This window comes from Sardina pilchardus, chromosome 9 (assembly GCF_963854185.1).
Source record: "Sardina pilchardus chromosome 9, fSarPil1.1, whole genome shotgun sequence".
NCBI classification, from domain to species: Eukaryota; Metazoa; Chordata; class Actinopteri; order Clupeiformes; family Clupeidae; genus Sardina; species Sardina pilchardus.
In genome coordinates this window covers 20818848-20841543 of record NC_085002.1, presented here as the reverse complement: position 1 = coordinate 20841543, position 22696 = coordinate 20818848, and the positions used below count along the sequence as shown (strand labels likewise).

Here is a 22696-nt window from a genome sequence, read left to right as displayed (position 1 = left end):
GACATTTATCTGTGGAGGAAAACTGAGAGAAGGAGACCTTTACTATGATTATATACAAAGGGTGTGGATGGGACATAATGTGAGACTACAGATCTAAGCTCATTTTATGGGTGTTTCGGCAACCATGAGACACAGTCATTGTAGTGTCATCACTAATTACAATAACAAAGCCAAACTGAACATTAAGAAGAAAATCTACAAGAACACTTTATATTGCGCCTAACAGAATATGTGTGTCTGTGTATATTTATAGATACTGTATGTGTTTTCAAATCCTTTATACAGTATGACCTTCTGCTTTTTTTCTTTTTAAATTTTACATTCATTACGCTGCCTAGTGATGCAATCTAATCTCAAACAGGTGTAAACATTAAAAAAAAAAAAGACAATTATTATCAGGTTATAAATAATTTTAAGCCTAAATGTATGCCATAGCGAAAAAATGAAGAGAAATCATTTTCAAAATAGGACAAAACTATAGGCCTAATTACCATACAGCCATTAATGTGTAACTCTAATATGCAATATATTTTTAAACAACGTCTAACAGGATATCCTGTCCCCTTTAGACCACTAAGATTCACCAAGAGGTAGACTCAATGGATCACACAAACATATTAGTTTGCCAACTGCAGCCTATTTTTAGGGATGAATCTGCAAATGTTTTACAAACAACTTTGTAATGCAACAGCAGGCAAGAATTACACTTGAGAGCAAGTCCATTCAGCAAGTGGTTTGTGGTAACATAGGCAAATTTGTATTTTTATAGGGTTTTTAGGCATGTTTTTTTATAGGGATTTTACTAGTCATGCCATCCATACGTTTAAAATAATAAAACAAACATACAGCACCTTCAACACCATACTATGGGACTCTTGTCTGTGTTTACTCATCTAGATTCAATGTTACGGACAAATGTACATATTATGTCTTTAAAAAAAAGGAGGGTTTAGGTAAAGGGCAAGGTAATAAGGAAGCCGTATTCCCATACCAAATGGGACTGGGCTGGGGGTGGCAGAGGTACATACCTCTCAGTTACCATTATATCTTATATTGAACAGTATTGTGTCCTTATCACCTTCTTGTCCATTAGATGGCGATATTTGCTTCTCTGAAATTGTAGTGGGGATCATTTAGAAATGATTAAATAAACCTGATTTGGGGGTTTGATCTTCATTCCAATATGTTTACAGGCACATCTTTATCCAAGTCTGATATTGACAAGAAGGCTATATGAATGACGATTAAATATCTGCACCTTGCTTTAGCAGCGTCTGCTAAATCTGACAAAAGGTTATGAGCAGAGGCGATAGATGGGGGGGGGGGGGGGGGGGGGGGGGGGGGTTATTCAAACCTTATTAAAACAAAAACAAACTGAATTTTTAGTTTGTCCATGTGTATACCATCCTTATAGACAGTATGATTGTTATCTCACGTGGATCCAGGCATTTGATGTATTTCAATGGGGCTTACAATGTCCCAAAATGAGCTTGGGGGTGGGTGGGTGTTGGACAAAAGGGGTCTATATCCGTAAGGAAAAAAAAGCATTTGTCAATAGATTATCTCTGTCTAAGAAAGCTCCCTCTCCACCAGACGAACATAAGAAAAACTGGAAGCTGAGCTGACATGACAAGGCAGGTGGAGGTGGGCAGGGAGGAGGGACACAACACTTTCACGTTCATGGATGCCACTGAGCTCTGTGAATCTGGACCTCATGCAACGGTGGCGCACCCTCCTGAAACCCCCCAAGAGATGCACTGAAAAGGACCTCTCGTCTCAAGCGGCTTGTCCACAAAAAGAAAATAAACTCTTCATACAAGGTCAAGTCCAGTTCTTCATTGAAGACAGGGACAGAGAGGACAACCTTGCATGTAGACAGGCTAAGTGACGTATAATGTCTCGGTTGCACGTAGACAGGCCAAGTAATGCACAATGTTAGAATCTATTATACTATGGGGATGTGGTATGTACAAGGCTTTACTGATGATGTTTCTCTTCCACACTTTGGGGAGTGGGGATTTACAAAAACATAGCTGCCAAAAATCGAGGGGTTGTACGTCTCCCTTCTCTTGCACACACACAGAAAAGAAACACTTCCTTCTACAGAAGGAGTTTCTTTGCCTAATTTCAGACAGTGAAACTTGCACTGTCAGCAAGCAAGAACAATGACTTGAATGACAGATCAAAATCTATAACAACTGTAATGCCAATCGACACCCTCGACAACTACGTCATTAAAAAAAGACAACAATGATAAAAAAAAATAATTGTAATGACAACTCAAACCAACTAATATTAAATAGTAGAGGCAAGAAAGTAAACATGTATCATAGACCTCCCCCATAGTGCTAATTAACTGAGACTCAATCCCAATCACAAACTCCTTCAGCAGCACTTCAGAGTTGCGCCTTGCATGCATACACACACACACACACACACACACACACACACATACATACATACACACACACACTTCCTCACTACCTCCTTGTTTAAACACTTGCTGCATCTGGTGTGGTCTTCTCTCCTGGACTATTTAAGTCTTGGCTGCCTGCCGTGTCTAGGCTTGCAGAACGCTCAGGCCCTGCCTTGGAGTCTTTGTCTCCAGCGCCACCCCCAGTTGAGGAGGAAGAGGAGGAGGACGACGAGGTTCCTGGGGAGGCCAGGGAGCGGCCGAAGACTTTGTAGGCTGTCAGGAGTTCCTGAATGCGTTCTGCGGAGGGCTCCCACTTGGCAAAGCCGGCCGCATTCTGGAGGAAGAGCACCGCTGTTCCATGGATGGCCTTGTAGTACATCTCCTCTCTGCAATACAAGATTCATTTAAGGAGCTGAGCTTTCACATCTGTGACAAGCACAAGAGACATGAATAGGTGCACCAACACATTACAGTAATAGCACTGAACCAAAAAAGCAAAAAAGACAGATGTATGCAAATCTAAAAATTGTATCGCATCATACCACAACAGATTTTACAATATCTCAATATGAAAACATTCAGAACTGAAACCATTAAGTATGATGGTACAAACTAAGATTCTCCTGTTTATGCATATCATTATCTCTTGTTTATGCATGCAACAACCTCTGTTGATGACACATTAACCATTAAAACTGGGGGAAATGCAGGCTGGTTCACTAGATAACACCAATATTTTAAACATTCTGAACCTCTGAGAGTTCTCGTTTGTTGAAAATCACTCATAGTTGAAGACGGTGCCCCATCATACCCTGGCGTCCCTCAGCTGGAAAGTTTTGTTTGCATGTTGTCAGGATTGATCACTTTCAACAGCGAGTACACTTACTTCTTGCAGAGGTGTTGGGAGCCGCTCCGGTACTCGTGCTCGAAGGCCGGAACGATCAGCTGGTGCCGGCGAAACCGGCTGGCTTCCATGCGCGTGAGGGCAGGGGTCGGCGGGTCGCGCCACTCCGGCACAAAGATGATGAAAGACAAAGGCTCACTGGAGCGCTCCAGCAGCTCCTGTAGACAGAGGAAGTCAAGTGAGCCAGAGAATGATGAAGAAACTGTTTGAACAAAGCAAGATTTTACATCGTATCAACAGCTAAAAAGGGGCGCGAGAAAAGATGGTCCATCTTGCCTCAAAGTGTGTGACCATTGCGTCCATCAACTCCTCACAGAAAGGGGGGTTTGCCTCAAATGATCCACTCGCTGGAGAGAAGCTCAGAAAAGGTCTGAAAAGCATATACAGCTTTAGTTACATTGTCTGCCAGTTATAGCTTAGTTATAGTCTGCAAACAAACGTAACTAATAGACCTACCCCCTGGATCCAAAGAAACCATCGGTGTCAGGGAAAGCGGAGCAGAACTGTTTGAAGTAACAGTTGAGCGGCGATGCAAAACACTCGAAAGTGACTCCGAACTGCTTGTGGAGAGCCTCGAACACGGGAACAGGGAGCGCCCCCTGCAGGCCAGTGCCCTCATTCACACCAGAGCCAAACATTACCTGCAACAGGGAGGTTCATGTGTAAGGGACATCCATTCAGGTCATGTTTTTGACCAAAACAGGTTCTTTTTATTGCAATCATCAGGTTAAAATTGACAATGGAGCTACGTCTGTATAAACGTTTTTCAACTAGTTACATTACACATTATTGTAAAGGACATGGGGTTGGTGCTGTTTACCTGGTATCTCTTTATAAGGCACCAGACACGCGACAGGAACTTCTCAAACCTCGGGTCATCAATGCAACTATACCGATAAAGAAGCTCCTGATAGCAGAATCACAAAATTACCACAGAAACGTTAATGTTATATTTACATCTAATTACAATACAAGCACTAGTAGGTACATCATTTTATGAGATGGAGTCAAGCCAAAGAGGTCTATATCTTTTTATGCCCATTACAGAAAACATCCTCACCAGTTTGCTGAAGTAGCTGCGGCTCACTTTCACCATTTCACCCTTGAAGCGAAGGCAGGCGACATCGTTCTCAAAGTGCAGCTCTACACGGGGCTGCGGAGGCGAGGCGATGTTCAATCTGATGGGGTAGCAGTAGACCAGCCTGTCCTGCACGTCTGGAGTCTCTGCACTGTCCACTGGAGGGAAAAGGAAGCAGAAGGTGAGTCCCAAACCTGAGGTACGTTCAAAATTGGCAAAAAGTGTCAATCGTTCGTGGTGAACATGTTTTCTTTGAACAGTTCAATTTGAGCGATTTGGTGCCAACATTCCATTCTAACAGTAATTGCATTGTTGCCTTCATCAAACTCACGTTAAGTTCCACTGTATGTACGTGGAGCACTACTCCTCAGACCTCCTCCTTTGCAACTGTTCGCAAACGTTCGCCAAAAACTTATGGCTAACAGAATACTGTTTGCAAACGCACGCCTTCAGTATGTTTGCGAATTTGAACGCACCTCTGGCTCATTTCAACTGGTCCCCTAACCATCCCACAGTGTAATCGGCTCATTCATTCTCTCACTTTCCACGCAGGCGAGTGCTACACATTGGTGGTGGTTAGTGAGGTTCCCCTTCACTGTAAAGTGCTTTGGGTTTCTTGATAAAAAAAAGTGCTATATAAATGCAAGTTGTTGTTGTTGAATCACTGTATGACCGAAGCGATAATGGCAGCAGTGGTCCAACTGAGAAGAGTTCCCAAAAAATCAACTGGTTGTATTTCCCATGCAGCAGCATCACCGGCTTTGGTTGTAAATGTACTGGATGACGTAAATCGGGCATCAATGTGATGCTGACGAGGAAATACAAATGCCTGCTGTGATTCTGTATGTTCTGTCGCCTACTCCACCCTGTCTTTGTGATCTCTAGAAAACCAACTGTGTTTTCTGACAACACAGGATCACAGTCAGTCAGATTCCCAAAAACGGTCACACTGATATGCTGTTGTACTTCAGGTAACAACATTTAATCTTTGAGGCTCCAGAAATAGAATAATGTACACAATTCACCAAAAGGTTTCTACCAACCTGTGATGTTGCAATCTTTGAGGAGGCTGAGGTGAATCTGGCGGATGCGGCGCACATACTCGGCTGAGATGTGGTAGATCTTGGTGCAGATCCCCTCCACCGAGTCCTTGGCAACTGCCGTCACATGGGGCCCACACTGTTTCCTTAAGTGCTCGAGGCGGTCCTGAAATGTTTTTAAGTTTTTTTTTTAAATTTCATTTTTAATTGCAGAGGAAATAAATAAAACGTCCGCAGTATGGTTCACACACACTGATTAGCATGTAATAACTAGTGTAAAAGGGCCATGCTTGAGGTACCATGTAGTCTTCTTTGCTTGCTGACATGTCTTTCCTCAGCCAGTTCATGGTGTCTTCCACATTCCATTTCACCACTTTCCTGCTGTCTGGTGTAGCATTCCTGATGGAAAAACAAGGTCAGAGGAACACAAGTCAAGCATGTATGGGGTAATGTATGAAAAAAAGAGAGTAACAATACAAATTTGTACAGTTTGTACAGTAGTTTAATTTAGCAGAATGACATCTTCAAGAAAATGTCCATTTATTTATAGCTCATTTAAAAAACAACAGTTGGCCAAAGTGCTGTAAAAAAAAACAAAATAAAAAAAATAATAGTAATAGCAACACAAAATAATAAATGAAGCCGAAGTCACAAACAACACAAAATAAATAAACCAACAGAAAACAGGATCAAGCACAAATATAAAATTAAAAACAAGATAATAATCTAAAATATAAAAAATGGTAGTGGTGGTGATAGTGAGTTACTGTAGACTGAGTTAAAAGCTATAGAGTAGAAATGGGCTTTGAGAAGGGATTTGAAAATATTTAGAGAAGGGGCCAGTCTAATGTGGGAGGAAAGGTTATTCCAGAGTTTGGAGGCAGCAGCAGCAAAAAAAGATCAGAAGATCTGAGACTTCTCACAGGGGAGTATTTGTGTAATTGTTCTGAGAGATAGGTGTGGGCTTTGCCATTCAAGCATGTTAAAGGTCATTAGCAAAATCTTAAAATGAGTCCTGTGGTGAACAGGGAGCCAGTGAAGTGAGACATGCGTTCTCGCTTACGGGTACCAGTTAAGAGGCGAGCTGCTGCATTTTGAACCAGCTGCGAGCAGGAAAGGGAAGGCCTGGCTTAGACCATAGAGAGTTACAGTAGACCAGTTTGGTTGTGATGAAGGCATGAGTTACTTTTCCAAAGTCCATAAAGGTCAGGAAGGTTTGACTTTAGATTTTTCAACTGAAAGAAACTAGCTCTGACTACAGACATCGGTTTGTAAAAGTTAAGATCTCTGTCCATGATCACAATACAGACGGCTTTACATACGGCTTCAGGGAGCTTAAGTCCACACCCTGGGTGTGTACACAGGACACAGCCATAATGTATACATCAGACTAAAAGACTGATCAGACAGCTTCTACTGAATCTACAAGTATTTAAGCATCAAGTGAAAATGAAAGCTGTGCTGAAAATGAATTAAGCTGTGGGGTTTAATAGACTTTCCAGAATGTATTTAAGTTTCTTGTTTTATTATAATTTTTTCAAAAACAATAACATTTTCCCATTCATTTCTACTGACATAGGAGTAGTTTAAAGGTGCGAGGGCACTATTAACATACCTTGAGTCTATCATTTTCTTTGCAGCTTCTGCATACTTAAACAAGAGCTTCCGTGCCTCTTCTTTGTATTTAATGCGCGATAGCCTGTTGACCACACAGTGAGACAGATAGTTCAAGGAGTTGTATTTTATTACTGCTATACCACAACACACAGATCCACCTCAACGCATTTCTGTCATATTATAGTGCAAATCCAGCTGTAAGCAAAAACATTGCATGAAGCACACAAAACATGGATGAAAAACCGCCAAACATGTATACCAATAATAATCTCCAAGTGCATGACATCTGCTAAATGTTTACCTTGAAGTAATGAAGGATATTGTTCATTTTGAAGCTTTAACACATTTGTTCTTGATAACCATTGGACAAAATATCATCTAGTAATTCTCAGTTCTCAACACATCAACAATCCAACACCCCGAGATTTGTCTGTAGAGTACTGTGAAGAGTATTCACTGGTGACTGAGGAATTCAGAAGGATCGTTGTGTGACCCGATCAATCCAGAAGTTTTCTCAGACAGATTAATCAGCCCTGTGCAGAGACTCTCACCTGATGGGGATGTCATTCATGATTTCCCGGAACATGGACGGCGAGATGATAGGATCACACTCACTGGGCAGCAGAGGATCGACACCTTTGTCCCCCACCTTCCGTTCTAAAAGCCACCGGTTGAAAGACTCACGGGGAGGCTCAATACCTGTGACAAACACAAGACTTCATCAGAAAATCTGAAGTTTGATTGATTTATTACGGTTATGGATAGAAGCTGAGAATAAGCAGTTGAACGACCATCCCCCTGAGCCATACACGAGGCAACTATTTCAGCTATGTTGCTGGGCATTATTCCTGAGTGGTGTTGTTCTGGGACGTTCCTACATTGCTTTAGATCTCTGAAGTTTGCCTACAAAAAAGCTGCCATCTCTGAGATCCGGTATCTTGTAATTTTTACTATGGGAAAATAACATGGGGGTTTTGACTTACCGCACCTGTTAAACTTTCACTGGGATGAAGAGGTCTGAAATGCAGATGTTTTGGTCAACACACGTTTGTTATCTGCCTTTGAGTGACTCCTGTGGCCTACAGAACGTTGAGACGGAAAACCTAGATTTTTGTTACCCCAGAGCTAACTTGCCATAAGTAGTTTCAATTATATCCCTATATGGGCAGAAATGACAGCTTTGGTTCTTTTTTGTAGGCAAACTTTACAGGTCTATTGGACAACATCTCTTTTCTGCAGAACTTTGGATCATCATGGGAATTTGACTGCTAATGATAAATCATTCAGCACCCGTTTTAAATGTTTGCTAAAAGAAAAATTATGCTATTTAGTAGGTCTTCAAACACAGACTCATTGGCCTTGGCTCATTTTCTGTGAAGAACAGAAGTTATCTTTTTGTTCAATGACTGCACATGGTACAACCCCCTTCACATAACTATTACATAAGTGGTGTTTGAGTGTTATAATGTAGGTTCTATGTACCTTAACTGTGTCCTCCTCCTGCTGTGTGTGTGTGTGTGTGTGTGTGTGTGTGTGTGTGTGTGTGTGTGTGTGTGTGTGTGTGTGTGTGTGTGTGTGTACACATTTCAAGCATGTGCACCTGTTGTGATTAAGTTATCAGAAATAAGATTAGATTCAACTTAGAAGTAAATAAGCATAAATAATTATCAAAAAATCTATTAGTTTTTTTCCACCCATACCCTACGTGTAATTCAATTTCCTCATTTTCTCACAATAAAAAATGTTCAATTATCATAAATGTGATCTCACTGGGGTAAAAGGCAAATATTAACCACATATGATGTCTAGATCATTGGTAATTATAAGTATATATATAAACATATAAGTATATTTACATCAATTGTTATGTTGTTATGGTTGTATTGATTTAAAAGCAAAATAGCGTGGTGGATCCACCAGACCTGGGAACCGAGTAGCCGAGTAACAAAAATATGAACACCTTGCAAGGGTTAAAATGGCAGCAACTGAGGAAAGCAGCATGACAACCTTGAATCTGAATTCCACAGCCTGATTATTAAATTCATAGGTTTCTGCTTCTGCATTACATACAGCATACTTGTCTGACAGAGGTATTCCATTACAATGACAACTCGTATGTTTGGAAAATGTCATGCAAAATACGACACAGTAATCTTTAGTTTGCACAAGCTTGTTGACATTACGGAAGGAGAACTGACACAGTACCTTCCCGCTGAGAGCAGAGCTCGTGATAGTGCTGCCGGAGCTTTGTAGTGAGCTGGGCACGCTGCATCTCAATCTCCGGATGGGGCGGCAGGTGGTCGGCCGGCGCTCGTTCTCGGATTACTGCGTTGGTCTGGATGTCCAGGTCCCAATACACTCTGTACATAGGCATCACACCAATTATATTGCTCTCGCTGAAGAGCAGTGTTTGTACACCTGTCAGTAATTACATTAACCTATTGAGCAGCAGCTTTTAACACAGCTAGCAAATGAGGACCTTGAGAAGTGTTTCATAGATGAAAGAGAGTAAGGTCGGTTTTGATGAACAGGTTTGGCATTCAAACGTCTTAGGGGTGGTGCTGATGCAAAGTGGGTGTGGCTGAGGTGCTGTAGGTACTTACACAGAAGGACGGTATGGGACGGCGGGAGCAGGGGTGGGGGCAGGGGCAGACGCAGGTGCAGACGCCGGGGTGGGGGTGGGAGTAGGTGTGGTGGGCTGTGCCTGTTTGTCCTCTGAAGAGGAATTCCATGGTTTGCCACCTGGCGTGCTAGGTGATATGGGAATTGTGGGCGTGGTTGGAGTTACAGGTATATCCACCTGGAAATGGTAAAAAAAAAATAAAAAAAAACATTTCATTCACATTTTCAAGAGAGTTGTGTAAATCAATGAAGGAACGGAAATAAAACATCACCACCATCTCCATCACCACCACCAAAACAACAACAACAACAACAACAACACTACTGAGACTCACCTTAGGCCTCTTGAAGCTGTTGGGACCCCCAAAAGCAGCCTCCTCTGAGGGGCGTCTCTTGCGCTGGCCATTACCCATGTTTGCATCGCCAGCCCCTGCAGTAGCGCCCGGAGCCTCCCCACCAGCCGGCGCCGCATTCAAACCCAGAGGGTCAGACTACATAGACACATATTAAACAATTAAAAGGATGTCCCCTGGGCTTGTCTGTCCAAATTAATATAAATCACAAAAAATTAGGTCAGGCCAGTAAAATTAGCTCAGGAGGATTCACTACAGAAAACAACATGCTGGGGGAGACTGGGCAAGAAGAGAACATCCTTCCTCCTTCACTCACAATAACATCATGCTGCCCAAGAACAGGCACCTCCCACAACGACTGGTTGGTGAAGCGATTGAAGTAATATGGCCGGTTTTCTCTCTTGCTCCAACATTTTGTCCAGCCAGCCTGAATCAGTTCATCTAAGAAGATAATCAATAATAAGAATAAATATTATTTATTATTATTTAAAAAATAATTCATAAAAATAATAACAGTAATAGTTTTAATGTAATTTCATAACTTGAAATGTAAGCCTACCCTACTGTACTATCTTTACGACAAAGACCACATTAGACATGGTTAATTAATTACTTCTAAATTGCAGTATATCACAGAACACACAATTTTTTGAAAGAATAGGTGAGGAGAGCTACAAGCACATTAAAGTGTATCTTATTTTATTTTATTAAATACAGTACACTAAAGATTAACAGACAACAACCAAAAACCATAGCATCTCAAATAGTTTACATGGAGTCATCTTTACAAACTGCACCAACATACCAGGTAGCTCTTGGGTTGGTTTGCTGGTTGAGGGCAGAAGTGGTGGCCCTTGGGATGAGGACCCGGTAGGAGACATCACCACTGCTGACTCCCCCTTCACTGTGCCGTGATTTTCACTTGTCATTTCTCCTCATCTGTCCTGCCCTGAAATGACATACTTCATCTTAAAGACGCGCTTTGATACGGGCAATATTAGAAAAGTGTATGTTTCAACGTTCTGTAAACAACAGACAATGCATTGCGCACATGTTTGTTATTTGTTTCCTGTAGTATGTTGATACAGTGGCAATCTAGAGGCGCATAGCCTGCTGTTCAGGAAACTAACTTAATTCCTTATGGCGTCATGGATAGAAATCTCGTATGTGCAAGATTTCAAAAAGTGCAAGTTGCGATATTATCAGAGTTTCATCTATCAGTTGAACGTGTTAATAAGCCTCTCCTAGTAGCGTGACTTATGCCAGAAAATACCATAATGACAGTGGAATCTAACGTAGCCGTTTGAATGAAGCAGCTGTCCGTCAAAAGGGTTTGCTAGCTAATGTTCAACGTCAGACGGGATTACACAGCAAGCTAGCAAAACAAACTGCAACTTGCTAGTTAGCTTGCTAACAGCCAGGCTACATTAAATGGTTGTGGGCGATTTAAACTGGTCCATCATATCAAGTAATATGAACAGCAACTAAAAGGTGTGGGGAGTTATATTGGCTATTTTTGGACACACGAAGAGCATTATGATCGAAATCGACATCTGCGGTGAACGTTTTCTATCTTTGTCGTCGTTAACATCTCAAATGAGCGCAGGACACGCATGCGCCTGCTATACCGCCCACCCCAGATCGAGCCGCCCGAAAACAAACACGAAGGAGGAGGGGAAAACGTCGGGTAGCTGCGCTACACAACAAAGCCACCAGCAGCAACGCCGAACCCGGGCAGGGGATATGCGGAATATCAGGTAAAATACGAAAAGTTACTGGTTAAGTCTGGGATAATTGTACATAGAAATGATCAAAAACAACAGGAGAACAATTACGTCCGGTCAAATTTTGAATTCGTATTTCAGGAAGTACAATTGAAGCCCACTTTCCTAGCTAACGCATACACAATTTTAGGCGCGCACTTTGGTTTAGGGAAACACTAGACAAGATGGCGCACGCTCTCCAGTGAAAGCTGCTGCGCCCCCTGCACAGAATATTGTTTGTTTTTATTATGCATTAGGCCGAAGTGCAACGTTTGACAGAATATTATGATGCCCTGTATATTCCGCCACAAGTACATACCCTTATTTAATCAATCACATTGTTATTTCCCTTACCTTATTGAGGTTCGTCGGGAATCCTGTATAGGCTTTGCTCTATTCAATCCGGACCCGCCTCCGCCTCTCCCTCCCCACCGTCTCCGCCATCTTGTATCGGGGACTCGGGCCTGGGTAATGCGCAGGCGCTAATTTTAGCGCTGTTTAGTACAGTATTTGTCAATGAGTGGTAGCCATATGTAGAGGGGCAGTAGCCGAGGTGTCTGGTTTTCATGCTGTAGTTACCGTACTGATGTACTTCATTTAGTGTATAAGTAATCTTACGTACAGACATTGATGTTATGATGGAATTCCCTTAACAGTCAACATAATCCTTACACCTAATAAGTTTTGCATTTTTCAATAAGCAACCAAGCAAGAGTTTGATGGTGTTTTTTAGTAGTCAAGTACAGTAACATAGCCTAAGCGGGCTACTATCTACTATCGCTATGCCAGTATCTGTAGGCCATAATATTTTGGATGGAATCCAGACCAAGTTGAAGAGGTTGGGTTGTTGGAAATGGATTATGGTAAAATAGTAAGGCCTATATGGTGCCCTAATTTTAACATACAGCTTTCTCTTTACAGAAATGTCAATTTATAACCCTTCTGACTCTGAAATTGTTGCCTTAATATTTATGTAACTAAGGGTTAATTAGCACTCATTTATAGATATTATAGGAAAGTGAGTGTTAAAGATTGCACACTACCTCAGACTTCTGCAAAACATAGGCAGGGAATTTGAAAGTCGATATGAGTAAATCCAAGGCCCAACATAAAAGGGAAAATTGGGGAACATTGATTAGATCTGAGATCATGTTTTGAAGGAGTTAATGCTGAGTTTGCTCAATCCCTATGACATAAATCATAGCACTGAAGCCCATAATATTAAATTAAATAAATACTCTTTTTAGAATTATATTGGTGGTTCATGCCAAACACACAACATGGTCCAAAAGCTGGCAAGATGGTCCAAAAGCCTGCGTGCAATTGCCAAGTTTTGCCTGAATTCAAGCATTGCAAGTAAAAACGTTTTGTTTTATATGTGAAGTGTCAAAAGATGCAGGTTCCTGACTGTGGATGGTGCACATATTGCTCATGATGGGATTAATAGACAGCTTAAAGAAAGAATTTGTCGTTGTTAGTAACGAGGATGTGAATGACATGCAGTTCAGAAGCGTTTGCACTTTAAGCGTTTGCACTTTAAAAAGGCCCATGGCCTTAAGGACTGGGTTCCCGTGGTCAGAAGGGACCACAACAATTCATGGGGGAAAAGTACACTTTTATGTGTGTTATGTACATAATATTTTGTACATTGATGTAAGCAATCTTTATTTGCATATATGATTGGTCTTTTTGCTGTCTGAGATTTTCAATGTAAAAGAAAACGAATAAATAATTAAACTACAATTTGCGTCATGTTTTCCTTTGATATTTTTGTCAATGTGGTTGCATCTTAGTCCGATTAAAAAAAAAAAAAAAACTTTCCTATCACTCCTCACAGTAAGTGTAAATAGAGAGTATGATTGTCAAAAGGACTGTTGAAATCAACTCAATCTCTGCATTTGTGCGTTCCTTTCAGTTTACAAGTGCTTTTTTTTTTTGGTCAGTCTTCACTCTGACATATGCACTGCACATCAAAGCATCACTGATCAGAGATGGTGGTCTGAGACATCACCCTGGTGCTTTGTGGTCTTCTGGGAACTACCCTGAACAGTGTCAGTGAGGGAGGACTTGAAAAGCACCCGCTTAGCACCAAGACCCACCCTGTGGCTAGCTGTCTGCAGGGAACTACATTCCAGTGTTCTTCACTGGCCTAACCCCTCAGAACATGTGATGCAGCAGAAAAGTGCAGGGCTGGCCGTGATGAATAAAAGACCCTGCCTTAGATGGCCCCAGGTCTGTGTATCCCGAAAAAGAACAGACACGTCATAATTAGTGGCTGCCTTATTGGAAAGCTTAGCTCACTGCTAGCATGCAATTTTCTGCTTATTGGATCACTTTTTCCTTTTTTCCAGGAGACAGTGCCACATGTTGTTTTTTTTTTTTTTTTAGTTCTTGCTCGAACCATCGCTTTTTAGCAGCCAAGTATAGCAGTTTGTGTGTGTGACCTTTATTCAGTTCCAGAGAGCCATTCTTCTGGGTGGCCAAAGTTGGTAACCAGTTGACTTTTTTCATAGGTTGTCAGTTTTAGCTCATCACAATTTGTATTTCTATCATGGCCTTGAATACATATTCCATTAACACAGGCAACTTTTCTCATCATCTCTGTCTCAATTAAGCTACTTTACTTTAGCAATTCTGTTTTCTTAATTTACTAGAAGTTGGGACATATCTACGGGTTTGTTACTATAAGTTGCTGTTCATAAAATGACATTTGTAGCCCTTACACCCACATATACCATTCGGTTTTTAAAATAGCACTGCAAATATTTCCTCACATAAACTAAACTGAGCACACTGGGGATGTTGAGGATGCTCAAAAAATTGCAACACATTCCAAATAAAATATCTTTGTTATTATCTGGATCAGCTCTACTTTAAGATGGTAAGTATTCATCTGTGGGCAAGGCGGACAGTGCTGTTAAGCATATGTTTATGAAATAAAACCGTCATTATAACAACCACAAAGTCATGCGACTGGGGTGAGCTGGGTCACACCCCTTTCCCCTGAACCTGCCTGCATAAATACAGGAAGGCATGCTGGGGGAACAGATGCACAGAGAGTCAGAGAGAGACTGAGAAGAGGCTCATGCACAGCAGAACACATTGCCTGTTTATTTTTTCTGACAAAACAAATAGAGTACTGGGATATAGCTGAATTGGCAAGCTCTCTCAGTCATTCATGGACACAAGGCGCTGTTGTAAGTATTCCACTTTTATTGTGCAATCCCTGGGGGAGTGATGTTAAGACATAAATGCTATGGGGCTGTGCAAAGTTGAAGAGTTTGGCTTATTCCTGGTGCTTAGAGGAAGGTTGAAAACTGCCTGAAAAATGGTACAAGAAGAGGTAAGGTCATATTTTATGATCTAACTTGGGTAGGGTTTGTATGATAACGAACAAGCTGAAACTGTTTTGAACTAGTTATGACAAAGTGAAGAGGAGCCTACAATTATCCCAATGAGTCAGTGGTTTAGGGATATTTCTTTTAGAGACATTTATACACTTTCATAATCATTTTCAATCTTAATTTGTCTTATTCCCATGTTCTAGCCAATATATTGGCTTGATTTGACACTGTTGGTAACAGTCTACATTTTTTAGCTTTAAAAAAGACAATTCTCCACATGTTCTATTTCTAACAGATTTAGATACATGTTCTGGCTTGTCAATAGAACTCTCATAATGCGAACACACTGCTTATCTTTGCAATTCTATACATGTTTTGCATACTCTAGTCTAGTGCATACAAGAATCTTGCCAATGTGGGATCAAACTTTGAAGAGGGGTTTTCCAAAAGATAATAAAATTCATAGAAGAGTTAGTGTCACGTGTCGGCAGAATGCATGCTGTGCTGCCTGTCCATTTGACAGCATCACAAAGGAGATGGTCCTCCAGCAAAACACTCACTCAGGCTTGAGCACTCCCCCCATTAAGTGCAAAAAGACAAGAAGGTTTTTCGCAGGGCAATGACCTGGAAAGTAGAAAACTTGTGTGCTTTGAACGGTGATGACCACCCACTCCTCATTGCAAAACAAAGCCTCTAAGGAGGTCTGGAATGGCTCCAGATATAAACAGAATGGTGTGGATGCTATACAAGGTATTTCCTCGTAAACATTAACAATATTTGCAGAATAATAATAAACTATACTTTTAGCCAAAACACAGTGTAGACTTGTATACCTGATGAATGTGTAAGTGTTTTTTAAACTCTTTTAGGAAATACCATCAGGGAAGCTAGGCAGACGCCTATTTATTCCATGGTGAATGTTATACATAACCTTATAATCCACTGGTTATAAGATCCAATGTGAAGTTTTGCCAACATAGGCCTATGTGAAATATCCTCCATTTAATGAATACCAGCACAGAGGAGCAGGGGACATTCTGGTTGTTTATCTCCAGTTTCTAGTAATTGATATTAACTAGAACTGAAAGAATTTGACCTTTGCAGTACTTCCCAGAAGAGAGTGGGACATCTTGTCCATTTCCTCATTTCTCCTGAAAGAGTCTCCCCATGGATAAAGGTGGAACAGTTAGCCTGTGTAGGTCACTGACCAGCAGTAACCTATTCTTAGCCCACATTGTTTTAGTTCTATGGTCTTAAAGTTGTGTCTGGCTGACTGGAGACAGCTGTCCGCGCCTCAGCACTCGACTCATTCTCAGTCGCGCTGGCCCTGTGCCCTGTGCCCTCCCTCTGACACTGTTCCTTTGCTTTGCCCCACGCGAAGACCTGCGTCATGCAAAATATTTTTTTTGTGAGTTGGGCCTACACATCAGAGATTAGGTAAAAGGTTCTGTTATTTTTTAGTCGTATGTTGCGCAAGATCATCCATGAAACATTCAAAAGGCTTAGCAATATATCTTGTTAAAATTTCAGGCAGGATAGTGAAGACTACAAGCTAGCATATAAATCTAACCCTCTCTTTTCGTACAGCTCAGTCTGGTTTCTATAGTGATCAGTGCTGCCCCCCAACGTGCAGACAAAAACCTGAACATAGCATGTCTGAAGCGCCTGGCAAACGCACACGCACACACTCGCGCTCATATTCACACTCTTGCACAGTCGACCACTCACACAGCAGGCAAGCACAAGCAGTGAGGGACAAACTCGGACTACGATCTTCGCACTGGATAGACTGCTTCAGATACCCAGGCTAAAGGCAAGGTATTCTCCTTGTGTCCGTTTTTTTAAGCGTCATGCTCTGCGTTAGCACAGATGTTATTGTTTTTAGGCTGAGGGGGATTTTGGTGCATTGGAAGTGCGTTTCACATCTAACAGGCTGTGATGAGAGATACTCAGGCCAGAATGATATGATGGGATGCTGTAGGCCTACTCTTTTATTTTATGTTCTAAATGAAATACTTACAGTGATACATTCCTCTGACTTAAGCAAAATAGAGCTTGGACTATTTTTTAAAGGGAATGATGTTTGGACTTGGAGTTGTAATGTTCCGTCTGTGGCAGTGCACTTTGTTTGGACGTTTTATTGGGAACCTCAGAGAAGTTGTAATAAACTGTGTTTTCCCTGATTTATTCGTCTACAGTATATAATTCTCGAAAATGACACGATAGCACTTGTGGAGGAATGTTGTGGATCAGTCCCTGAAAAGGTGCAGGTGCACTGATCAGAGGGATAGTGTAATAGCTTCTAAGTGAGGCCCTTCAGCAGAGATCCGTGTGTTTACCTTCAGTATGAGCATGGCTTTGCATCATTTGTGAACTCATAATCATAATTTGAGTTTTTAATTCATCATCATAATTCATGATCATGAAATAATTTTTTTAAAAAGCCATATACTAATAGTCATATAATGACAATATTATTCATTGACAACTTAAAAATGTCCAGTGGCAGCATCCCTTGCTTTAAAAAGAAAATAATTATTATTCAATGGGTTTATGTAGGTCATTTTTTCAGATTTATTCAGTCATATTCAGTACTATCAGATTAATGTCATACTGACTGTTCATTTGAATGCTGCTGTGTCTGTTAATTACAGCACCCTCAGGCACCATGACAGCCTTCATCCTGTCTGTCCTCTTCCTGCTACCCCTCGCCATGGCGGACGCACCTCCTGGCTGCAAGATCCGTTTTACCTCCAGGGGCCTTGAGATGTGTAAGACAGTCAAAACAGCATATTATTACATATTATAGTCGTTTTGTTAGCTGTTTTGTCAGAGACTGGCTGTTCTCTATATCATTAGGTACTGGTCAGAACTTATACTGGTACAGTGCTTAAACTCTTATATAGAGTTTAAGTACTGTACTGTAGCATAACAGAATATTTCCTGCCATGCTTTTGATACAGCCACGACACGGGCCTGAAGTTAATGCTTTACAACTTTAGCTAAGGAGTCATGATTATTTTTAGAAATAGCCAAATGTACTGAAACGCTGCAGTTGTCTTATGAAATGTGCTGCCCTGTTAAATTAAGCATAACCCATTAAAACGTGATTTGTCATAATGCTTTATTGAGAATAGAGTACAGTATATAACTTGAAGCGTTACTTTTTTAGTGAAATATGAAACCCAGAGGTTTGTGGAGGAAGAGCTCAGCAACATCACCATGCCAGAGATGAAAGGAAAAGATGGGCGATTTCAGTATACTATTAACAAGTAAGAGAATCCACACTAAATCCTGTTGTTAATGCACACGTCTCATCAGAGTTGTAGCAGTACTGGTGTGCCTATACTTTGCTTGATGTATGCATGGCTTCACGACAGATCAGGTGAAACTCAATAATGATCGCCCTTTCGAATCACAAGTCAGAGCATGTAGGTCTCCATTGTTCAAACATACCTGCAGCCTAAATGATAATATTCTCGCTTAGTCACTCAGTGTTGAACTCTTGACTCTGCGCCTCTCTCCAGCGTGAAGATCACCCAAATGAATCTGACTCATGTTGACCTGCGCTTCCAGCCAGGCCTGGGCCTGTTCTTTGAAGTGGAGAACTCCTCCATCACCCTTAACTTCCATAGACGGATTCTCTACTGGTTCTTGTAAGTTTTACTGGTTCCTTGTCAGGTTCGTATGGCCTTGATAAATAGAGGTTTTAAACGTTAACGTTCACAAAGTAGCATTCCTTTACTGACCAGTGTTGCATGGTTCAATCATACAGGTATCCATTTATATGAACATGCAGATAATCCATTTTGAAAGGCACTGCACACAAATGATGAACATAATGCCTTTCATGATAAGAATGAGAGAAGGTTTATTTGAAAACTGCAGTATTTTATTACTTATCCATTATGTGACATTAAGGTTTTGTTTCTCAGTTATGATGTGGGCTCTATTAACGCCTCTGCAGAGGGTGTTAATATCCACACAGCTCTGAACCTGATCAGGGATGAAGTGGGACGTCTCAAGATCTCGAATATCACCTGTGATGCCTACATAACCAAGATGAAGGCCAAATTCAGTGGCACTCTTGGGTAAGTACCTGGCTGAGTCAGTGAGTGGACGTATGGACATGTGATTCAATCTGCGACTGTATGGCACTGTATGTGTGAATGAATGAATTCATGAACAAATTACAGTAATGAGTGAATTACAAAGGACATATGTTTGCACCTTGTCTGTATGCCGGTTGAAAATAAGTCTGAAACTTTCTTTCCTCACAGGAGAGTATATGAGTTTGTTGCGACATTCTTGACCACTGGAATGCGCTTTCTCTTAAATCAACAGGTAATGTCGGTATTTTTTTAAGGAAGGCATAGGGAAAATTCTCATAACATTATTTTTTCTGTAAATATACATTCTGCTAAGTAGCCAGACTGATGTCATGTCAATTTGATAATTTTAGAAGTAATTCACTATTGCCCTTTTCATGTCAATAACATGTATATAGACCTACAGTATACTTACAACGACTGAATAATAATATTTTGAATCATACTTTTCAGATATGTCCTTCTCTGGATCATGCTGGTCTGGTTTCGATTAATGCTTTACTGGAGACTATTCCAGGTAGATTACTCACTTTTCCAAATACACCAGTGGGTGTTGTGATTTTATTTGTTTTTTTTAAACGTTTGTTTGATGTTACTCTTGCCCTCAGTGCGCTCAGAGGTGGACAGTTACATTGGTATTGATTATTCCCTGCTGAAGGATCCGGTGGTGACGGACAACAGTCTGGACATGGATTTCAGGGTGACCAGCAATACTTTTGTCACTTACACCCAACAATAGTTCTCCAGGGTAGAGCTATCTTAAGTTCTTATCCTTGTTGTCTTCTATCTCTGCAGGGCATGTTCTATGAACTTCAGAACGAGAATGAAACCCTGCCCAACAATGCTCCAACTCCAATTATGACAGAGTATGATAAGATGGTTTACCTGGCGTTGTCAGAGTACTTCTTTGACAGCGGTTTGGATGCTTACTTTAGAGCCGGAATGTTTAAAACAGAGATTTCAAACGGGCGGGTAAGTATAGCCAATGTTGAATGTAATAAACATATCTAAACTTCTGCATATAACAACTGTTGTTCCAAATAACCTTCAACCAACACAGATAACTGATATCTGATAACTTGTGACTGACAACTGATAACCTTTGCATCTCCAGATGTCAAAGGATTTAGAGATGCTTCTGAGAACAACCTACTTTGGGACCCTCATGATGCTTGTGAGTGTTTTCCATACACATACCCTGTCTCTTATAAGCATATGCATGAACTGTTTTTTTTTCTCCATTCTTTATATGGTTGTTATGGAGTTTCCACTGAGGACCTCCTCTCTCTGTCCCATCAGAACCCTGCCCTTATGGAGGCCCCGCTGGCGTTGGAGCTGGAGGTCACTGCTTCCCCCCGTTGTACCATCAAACCCACTGGAGCCAGCGTGGTGGTCAATGCTATCGTCAACGTCCTGGTGCTACCCCCGGGCCAGCCTCCTGTCCAGCTAAGCAGCATGACCATGGTCAGGGCCTCACAGTTAGACCAGCATGTTCATACCATAGCAGGGCTTGTATATTGACTGTTCTGCACACTTTCATACATTTCAGCTTTCATGTCAATTTCTTGGTTGTACGTAATTGCAGGAGAACAAATTTAATGCCAAGGTGTCGATGAAAGGGAAGAGACTCACCGTTAATATGGATTTGAGAAGGTAATAGCCACTTTAACCCTCTCTGGTAATAGCATTCAAATCAGTCCTTTCGGGGCTATGGCAACTATTCCATGTACTCAAACCTCAAACATTTTTTTCCCTTCCAGGTTTAAAATCTTCTCAAACAAATCTGCGCTGGAATCACTGGCGGTGAGCAACTGACGTGTTGTTTTTGAGATGTTTGTTCTGCTGTTCAAGTACAGTGTCCTGTGCAGATAAGATAAACAGTTGACAAGAATATTCACACTCTTTCTGTACAGCTGATCCCCCTGCAAGGGCCACTGAAAACCATGCTTCAGATCTCTGTGGTGCCGCTTATCAACAGTGAGTGACCTTGCTTTACCTATACTATTAGCTCAGGGGTCTTGCCATGTTTACAGTTGGTTTCAGTGTAACAGTCCTTAGTGGGATCAGATTAAGTATGTATGAATTATTTTCACTTATGCTTTAGATTATACCAAGAGAGGTGTGCAGATCCCATTGGCAGATGGAATGGACTTCATTGAAGAAGTGGTGAACTATTACAATGTAAGCTTTATGTCATCTTTTCTGATATCCGTTCAAACAGAGTGATTACTCCTCTCCCTTCAGTTCGGGAAAAAACTACAGATGAATTGTCCCACATGCTCCAGTTTGTCCTCACCCATTTTCTTAAAAATGTATTTTTTCTTATGTCACCTTTCAGGGTTACATTGTAATAGGAGCAAACCTGCACTTTACCAAGGGTTTACGAGAAATCATTGAGAGCAAAGTGGCAAGAGACAGCAACAACACCGTCTAGACGATGTCCATTCCTGGTGACTGCGGAGCAGGTGCCAAACCCTGGAGAGCCATTCAGCCCTCTCCCTAGAGTCCAACCGTCCCATTTGTGTAGATTTGCAACCTTGGTGTTTTACACACGTTCTCCTGAAGGCGTTGGACCAGGTAAAGGGGGACAGTACTAATCCCAGCTAGTGGGTAGATCAGTGGGGGGGGGGGGCTCTCACTCCAGCCTTCACGGTCCTCTAATGTTTACTGTTGCATTCATGTGTACAATATTACGGTAAAGTTGTATTTAAGTTTTTAAAAAAAAAACAGAACACTGTGTGGATCCTCCTCCGATCCCCCTGCATGTTATACTCTGGGTAAACCATACACCAGCATCTGATTCCAGGATGCTGAATTGCATTGCCAAGTATTCCAAAGTACAATTAAATGGAGTTATTCAGATAACTGTATGAAGTGAAACATCTACAGTCATTTCATTACTATTAGCCGCGGCTTATACATTGATTTTGCAAAATTTCTTCAGCTATGAGGTTAGTATAGGGGGGCAGTTAATATGGTGTTAATGTTTTTTTAAACACCGTCCTGTGGCTTATACGCAGGAAATTACTGTAAGGATGGTCCAGTGGTGAAAGGTTTCCAAGTAGTACTAGACAAAAATCTGGCTCAACCTAAAATAGGATAGCTCACTTTGTACACCAATACACCAGTGATACAGATTGAGTGGGGAAAAAACCTTTCACATTACATTGTAAGCTGTACCAGTATTTAGAACCAGTCAAACATTTGGTAGACTAACTTGTGTGCACTACCTTTGTACAACTCCTTATTTAGACAATGTGTGTCATTTTAGATGTTTATTGAGTTATAAATCAATGAGTTAGTGCTACTGAGCTACTTACAGTTGTATTAGACAGCTTTTTTCCCTTTGAGTGTGTTTGATATTGCAAGTCATGTATTGATGTCTTCTGTTAAGATTAAAAGGCTCATGAACACTCACACTGTCTGATGCAAGATTTCAATATTTAGTTG

General features: G+C 41.1%; 2 protein-coding genes across 4 annotated transcripts; one reads left to right on the top strand and one right to left on the bottom strand.

Annotated features, from left to right (window-relative positions):
- Positions 1-1340: 1340 nt before the first annotated feature.
- pcif1 (phosphorylated CTD interacting factor 1) lies at positions 1341-12490 on the bottom strand. The gene is made up of 16 exons (XM_062546280.1): positions 12148-12490; positions 10836-10979; positions 10347-10471; positions 10013-10168; positions 9659-9855; positions 9261-9415; positions 7607-7754; positions 7054-7137; positions 5738-5837; positions 5442-5604; positions 4381-4556; positions 4141-4227; positions 3777-3961; positions 3597-3690; positions 3303-3478; positions 1341-2802 (listed from the first exon to the last, which is right to left on the bottom strand). The coding sequence occupies exons 2-16, from the start codon at positions 10957-10959 to the stop codon at positions 2493-2495; spliced, it is 2280 nt and encodes a 759-aa protein (XP_062402264.1). The 5' UTR covers positions 10960-10979; positions 12148-12490; the 3' UTR covers positions 1341-2492.
- On the top strand, positions 4502-22663 carry pltp (phospholipid transfer protein). 3 transcript variants are annotated; one of them, XM_062546283.1, is made up of 16 exons: positions 4502-4579; positions 17792-17908; positions 18310-18409; positions 18665-18793; positions 19073-19228; positions 19418-19481; positions 19700-19763; positions 19855-19946; positions 20042-20218; positions 20361-20420; positions 20546-20710; positions 20832-20899; positions 21007-21049; positions 21160-21223; positions 21351-21427; positions 21585-22663. In XM_062546283.1, the coding sequence occupies exons 2-16, from the start codon at positions 17806-17808 to the stop codon at positions 21678-21680; spliced, it is 1458 nt and encodes a 485-aa protein (XP_062402267.1). In that variant the 5' UTR covers positions 4502-4579; positions 17792-17805; the 3' UTR covers positions 21681-22663. The 3 variants fall into 3 exon arrangements, with proteins under 3 accessions (XP_062402267.1, XP_062402265.1, XP_062402266.1); XM_062546281.1 differs by lacking the exon at positions 4502-4579 and adding an exon at positions 14837-14990; XM_062546282.1 differs by lacking the exon at positions 4502-4579 and adding an exon at positions 16805-16955.
- Positions 22664-22696: the final 33 nt, after the last annotated feature.

What these genes read in the sequence shown, in the direction of transcription:
- pcif1 (XM_062546280.1), bottom strand. Translation starts at nt 10,959, where the DNA reads ATGACAAGTGAAAATCACGGCACAGTGAAGGGGGAGTCAGCAGTGGTG. An exon ending in CAAAGATTGCAACATCACAG is followed by an intron (nt 4,557 to 5,441) that starts GTTGGTAGAAAC and finishes TTTTCCCTCCAG; the next exon opens with TGGACAGTGCAGAGACTCCA. An exon ending in CAATGGTCACACACTTTGAG is followed by an intron (nt 3,479 to 3,596) that starts GCAAGATGGACC and finishes CTCTGTCTACAG; the next exon opens with GAGCTGCTGGAGCGCTCCAG.
- pltp (XM_062546281.1), top strand. An exon ending in AAATTCAGTGGCACTCTTGG is followed by an intron (nt 19,229 to 19,417) that starts GTAAGTACCTGG and finishes CTTTCCTCACAG; the next exon opens with GAGAGTATATGAGTTTGTTG. An exon ending in AGCTAAGCAGCATGACCATG is followed by an intron (nt 20,711 to 20,831) that starts GTCAGGGCCTCA and finishes ACGTAATTGCAG; the next exon opens with GAGAACAAATTTAATGCCAA.